The sequence below is a fragment of the Vicia villosa genome, linkage group LG6 (genome assembly GCF_029867415.1).
Source record: "Vicia villosa cultivar HV-30 ecotype Madison, WI linkage group LG6, Vvil1.0, whole genome shotgun sequence".
Classification (NCBI taxonomy): Eukaryota; Viridiplantae; Streptophyta; class Magnoliopsida; order Fabales; family Fabaceae; genus Vicia; species Vicia villosa.
Window position 1 is genome coordinate 921,384 of NC_081185.1, and position 6,073 is coordinate 927,456.

The window sequence follows — 6,073 nt, forward strand, 5'->3', positions numbered from 1 at the left end:
ACATAAGAATGATTAGGAGTTTGCTATACACCTCAGAGAAAGTATACCTAACATCACATTCTCTATAAGTGTTTGCGCTAGATATCAAGCTAAACCTAAGACTAATCATCTTACTCAAGTAAAGAGAATATGAAAGTATATCAATGAGACTTATGACTATGGTGTTCTCTATTCACATGACACAAATTAAATTCTAGTAGGGTATTGTAACTATGATATTCTCTATTCACACGACACAAATTCTCTATTCCTTATCTGTCACGATTTTGAGGTATTTATAGCCACCAAAGGCTTAAATCCAAGTCTTCCTTATAAACATCAACCACCAAGCAAGTGGACAGTTTATCTTCTGATATTTAAAGTAGCGTGACCCACTTTCCTCGTGGCTTCTTCCAAGTCGTTACGGGATGAAAACACTTTACTCCCTAATTCCTACGTCGAGCAACTTATTCTTGAGGAATGTGAGATATCTAATAGAAGAGCGTCATATCTAATAAATAAACGATTGATCAGCTAAAAGGGTGGCTGAGAATCCCACGTCACCTCCTCCTCTAACCTTCACTAAAATATACCGATACACAAATTAATAAGAATCATTCAACTAATTCGACACACAAAGAATTATTTACATTCATAAAAATTCTAAACTAAAAGCCGAACTCGACAATCAATTCAGGTTTAGTCGAATCTCATGTAGCTAAATAAAAATCATCCAACTAAAAAAAATTATTTTCTAGAAGAATCTTTCTCATAAAAAAAATGTGGCCAATACCAAAAATCTATTGTTTATTTTTGAGACCCAAAATAAAATTTAGGTAATGTTTTGTCCTACCAAACATAATCTAAGATAAAAGATTTTTCTTAGATTTTCATTATTTTGTATCTTATCTCTCATTATCATCACCCTTCCCCCAATTCAAAATTCGTTCATCAACCCTAACCCTAACTATCCAAATTAACCCTTTTCTATACAAATTATTTCGCAAATTCAATCATCAATTTCACCGATGAATCAACGCATACAATGATCGGGACAATCACCACCGTTTCCGACCGATTGCATGGGTTTAAAGAATGCGGGTGCCTCGACGCCGTCTTGCTCCGGTAAGCCGTGAAAAAACCGAACCAGCGGAGAGATACGTGAAGACACGCGCCGCTGTTGCGGCGGCGAAGAGAAACGAGCAGAAGAGGTCGGTTATCGTGATATCTGAGTCGGAGGAAGAAGAGATGGGAGATGAAAGTGGGGGTTTGAGTGCTAATAAAGGGGTTCCTCAAGAGGATGAGGGAAATACTACTCCTTTTCCTGAAAGGGTATATGAATTTATGAACTTTTTCACTTTTTTGATTGAATGAAATTTATTATTTATGGTATCTTGATTGCATAAATGATTGTATGAATCTATGGTAACTATGTAGAAGTTAAAAAAGAGAGCTTTTGGGAAATAAAGAAATTAAGCTGTTTGGTTAAATGTGGCCATAGTGTGTCTCTTCATTGATTGTTTCATTATTATTATTGAATGGTGTAATAATGGTTAATACATTTGTGCTTATTCATTTCTGTATTTTTTTCTTTTCTTTAATTTGTTTTGACCCAAAGGTTCAAGTAGGAGGTTCGCCTGTGTACAAAGTGGAGAGGAAGCTTGGCAAAGGTGGGTTTGGACAGGTTTTCGTTGGTCGTCGAGTTACCGGTGGTAATGATCGTCTTAATGGCCCTGGTGCCACTGAGGTATGCTAAGGCTAAGGGTTGTTGCTATTAAGTGGTTAAAGAGTTTTCGTTGGCTTTAAGTTGATTGGTGTATTTCATATTTCAGGTGGCTTTGAAATTTGAACATAGAAATAGTAAAGGATGTAACTATGGCCCTCCTTATGAGTGGCAAGTGTACAAGTAGGTATATTAATTGGAGTGTATTGTAAATTTGTTTGCATTTTATGCATAGAAGTTTTGTTGAAAAGAAACTTTGCCTGAGATTTGATTTTTATAATTTGTTTTGAAGTACCCTTGGTGGAAGTCACGGAATACCTAAAGTACATTATAAAGGAAGACAAGGAGAATATTATGTGATGGTATGATTTACACAATAAACGTTGTATTATTTCATTGCTAGCTTAGCCAATTAAGTAGTTTTTAATTATTGTTGTTATATTGTATGCAGGTTATGGACATGCTTGGTCCAAGTTTGTGGGACGTATGGAATACCACAGGCCAGGCGTGAGTATACTAGTCCTTTATCATTTTATCTGCTGCTTTATTGGTCTTGTGTTGTACAATAATGACCATTATATATTGATTTTATGTTTTTAAAGCTTTCTTTGCTAAGATTTATATTGGAGTGAGGTAAGACTAAGTTTGTAGTTTCAATTTCTTCCATATGCGTAGGTAACTAAAACAAGATTACTTGTATTTGGTACATTTGGTTTTTGGTTTGGCTATTGACATGATTTATGTAGAACGATATGGCGCCGTTTGGTCCATGTAGCCGATTTCACTTAGTGGGATAACACTTGGTTGCTCTTGTTGTGTGTAAATGCTTTATACTAAACTCTTTCTGATGTCAGTCTTCCGTTTTTTTTTTATGAAGACAATTTGGTCTTGAGCTTCTTAGGGATCTTGAATTCTATTTTTTTTAATGTAAATCTATCTCTACTGAATTTATTACTTCTAATATTTTAACTTTGACCTGCTTTGTGCATTAATTATTTAATTTCCTTCATGAGTGTTATATAATATCTGTGCTTTCTACTTGTGGCTTTATCCTTTTTCTTATTTTTTTCTGTTTTCTTCTTCAATAGTGAACCTATGATCAATCTATGTCTTGTTTTTCCCTTATCATTTTGTGTTGTCTGTCTTTTTATTGGAATTTATTGCTTGTCTGTTGAATGTGTAGGATGTCTGCAGAAATGACCGCATGCATTGCTGTTGAGTCATTGTCTATCCTGGACAAGATGCACTCAAAGGGGTATGTTATAGGTCAAACATGTTTATATTCAACCTGTAGTTTGTTATATTGATTGAGTTTGGAGTTTCCTGGTTTCTAAATATTGTTATTGTTCATTATTAGATATGTGCATGGAGATGTAAAGCCAGAAAACTTTTTACTAGGTCAGCCAGGTACAGCACAAGAGAAGAAATTGTTTCTTGTTGACCTCGGATTAGGTGAGTCGTTTGAATGTGAAGGATGAGATGTTTTGTTCTTATCCCATTTCTTTTTAATCTTATGAGGATTTTTTTTCCAGCCACAAAGTGGAGGGACACGTCCAATGGGCAGCATGTTGAATACGATCAACGCCCTGATATGTTCAGGTTTCTTTTACCCCCTTCTTCTCCTTTCTTTAAAACCCTTTCTCTTAAATTGTACTGGCATCATTTTTCATTTTCACTCCTTTTTATTGGTGTATTTATTCTTGGATGGTTATGAAACTTCTGAGGCTTATATTCTTAATTCCTGTAGAGGAACTGTTCGATATGCAAGTGTTCATGCTCATTTGGGAAGAACTGCTAGTAGACGGGATGATCTTGAATCCCTTGCATATACACTCATTTTCCTTCATAAGGGCCGGTTACCATGGCAAGGTTATCAGGTATTTACATTTATTTTTTATTCTCATCAAATATTTGCTGTGGCAATTGTGTTCCTTTACGTATTTTGGTTTAATCCGTTCTTATTTTCTTTGTTAGGGAGATAATAAGTCCTATCTTGTTTGCAAAAAGAAGATGGGAACTTCTCCTGAGATGTTATGCTGCTTCTGCCCTGCTCCTTTCAGACATTTTCTTGAGTTTGTAGTGGGCATGAAATTCGATGAAGAACCTAACTATTCCAAGCTAATATCCCTGTTTGATGGTATGCTTGGACCAAATCCTGCATTGCGGCCAATTAATACTGAAGGTGCTCAAAAGGTAACATTGATGGTGTTATTTTTTATATATATCTTATGTTGGATTTGTTTTATTATCATGCTTTTAAATTTTTGGATGGTGTCATTGTATTCATTATGGTCCTTCGTTTTCCAAATCGAAATTTACCAGGTTGGGCAAAAGAGGGGAAGATTGAATATTGAGGAAGAAGATGATTCACAGCCCAAGAAGAAGGTTCGTTTGGGGGTTCCTGCTACACAATGGATATCAATTTACAATGCAAGAATGCCAATGAAGCAAAGGTAGAACTGCATTCTTTCTTTGCTGTTGTTTCCTATATATGGGCCTCATCCCATTAGGTGGATTTGGTTACATGGATCTCAAGATGCCAAAATTCCCTATTCTGTATTAAGTTCAAAGATAAATTGTTTACCTCTGAATCTATCATAATGATAATCAAACACATGTTTAAACCGCCTTAGATGATTATTGGTTAATATATGGAAAAATTTTAATAAGGGAATACGTAGCTCGTCATTCTTTGCGAATTTTTATATTCCTCTGTTTGTTTATTTGACTTAGGATTTTCACAAATAAATGAGTTATACTTTGAAGGGAAATATATCTTCTGCTTGTGTGTTTTGTTACCGTCATGATGTTGTGGTTTTACTGATCATGGCTGTACTATTAGGTATCATTACAATGTAGCGGATGCAAGATTAGAACAGCATGTAGAGCGGGGAATCGCAGACGGCCTTCTTATTAGTTGTGTGGCTTCTTGTTCCAATCTCTGGGCACTTATTATGGATGCTGGAACTGGTTTTACAAATCAAGTTTACAAGTTGTCACCTTTATTCTTACATAAGGTTAAATTATATAATCTATATCAGTCGTTTCTAACGCATTATAACCTGTTTCCAATTGATGAAACTTACCAATACAATTCTGTTTCTTAATAGGAATGGATCATGGAACAGTGGGAGAAGAATTATTACATTACTTCTATTGCTGGGGTTACAAATGGGAGCTCTCTTGTCGTGATGTCAAAAGGTTTGTTTGCTTACAGTACCTGTACTTCTTAAAAATGATGAATGATATTCGCTCTGCGAAATGATGATGCATTAGGTCCAAATTTTTAGGGTCTTATTTATGTTAGTTGGTCAAATTCTTAAGGTCATTTGGTCATATTTTGGGTCTCTCTTTTGAACTGTTAAGCTGTCTGTAGGTTTCACAGTAATGGGAACATAGTGCGGTATCCCATTTTTCAGATCTATCTTGATGTTGTTTGTCCACATGCATGATTGTTTCTTTCTTTCCACAGGCACACAGTATACACAACAGTCATACAAAGTAAGCGACTCTTTCCCTTTCAAATGGATAAACAAGAAATGGAGAGAAGGTTTTCACGTGACTTCAATGGCCACTGCTGGAAGTCGTTGGGGTGTTGTCATGTCGCGAAATGCTGGATTCAGTGATCAGGTTCGCTGTTTATTTTTGTTTTCTAATCTTTGATATGATATGATGGCATAAAAGCTTTTCTGCTTCGATTATTTGTTTTCCTGTCAAAAACTTTATTGAACTCATTCTGGTTCTTGTAAAAAACTTTATATGCAGGTCGTTGAACTCGATTTTCTCTACCCTAGCGAAGGAGTCCATAGAAGATGGGATAATGGCTACAGAATAACAGCTACTGCTGCTACATGGGATCAATCTGCTCTTATATTAAGCAAACCGAGGCGCAGACCTGCAGATGAAACTCAGGAAACTCTCCGGACATCTCAATTTCCAAGTACACACGTTAAGGTTAGGATTGATAAATCAACACTTGATGTTCTTAACTACCTACTAAAAACCGATTTTTCTCATTTCGATTCTGTTTATGTTTCAGGAAAAATGGTCTAAAAACCTTTACCTTGCTTGTTTGTGCTATGGACGTACAGTATGCTGATCCATCCCCTTTACAAATGAGGAAGGGTATTTTGTAGACTACAAAATTATTTACTTTATATATCAAAGTTTGTGTGTAAGGCTAGTTTTGTAAGCAGAGAATTGTTTCTTGTTGTGTATGTTATACATAGTGTTGCTCTTCGCACCCCTTCTTTGGGTGATGGATGTAGCAGTTAGTTATTGTATTATATTTGCCTAAATGTAGGTCTAATTTTTCAATTGTTTTCTCTATACTTGTAATAAGAAATAAAATAGATTATTTATTTGTGTATA

General features: G+C 35.4%; 1 protein-coding gene across 1 annotated transcript; it reads left to right on the forward strand.

Annotated features, from left to right (window-relative positions):
• The first annotated feature begins 838 nt into the window (after positions 1-838).
• LOC131608704 (casein kinase 1-like protein HD16) lies at positions 839-6,073 on the forward strand. Its single transcript, XM_058880217.1, has 16 exons — positions 839-1,311; positions 1,598-1,726; positions 1,812-1,885; positions 1,995-2,064; positions 2,154-2,209; positions 2,886-2,957; positions 3,060-3,154; positions 3,235-3,301; positions 3,450-3,579; positions 3,677-3,895; positions 4,025-4,155; positions 4,545-4,719; positions 4,813-4,903; positions 5,175-5,332; positions 5,468-5,656; positions 5,742-6,073. Exons 1-16 carry the CDS (start codon positions 1,075-1,077, stop codon positions 5,799-5,801), a joined length of 1,953 nt encoding a protein of 650 aa, XP_058736200.1. The 5' UTR covers positions 839-1,074; the 3' UTR covers positions 5,802-6,073.

Excerpts from the sequence above, each read along its gene's own strand:
- LOC131608704 (XM_058880217.1), top strand. The coding sequence starts at position 1,075 with ATGCGGGTGCCTCGACGCCGTCTTGCTCCGGTAAGCCGTGAAAAAACC. Across the intron at positions 2,210-2,885 it reads TGGAATACCACAGGCCAGGC|GATGTCTGCAGAAATGACCG; the intron begins GTGAGTATACTA and ends TTGAATGTGTAG. Across the intron at positions 3,896-4,024 it reads ATACTGAAGGTGCTCAAAAG|GTTGGGCAAAAGAGGGGAAG; the intron begins GTAACATTGATG and ends GAAATTTACCAG.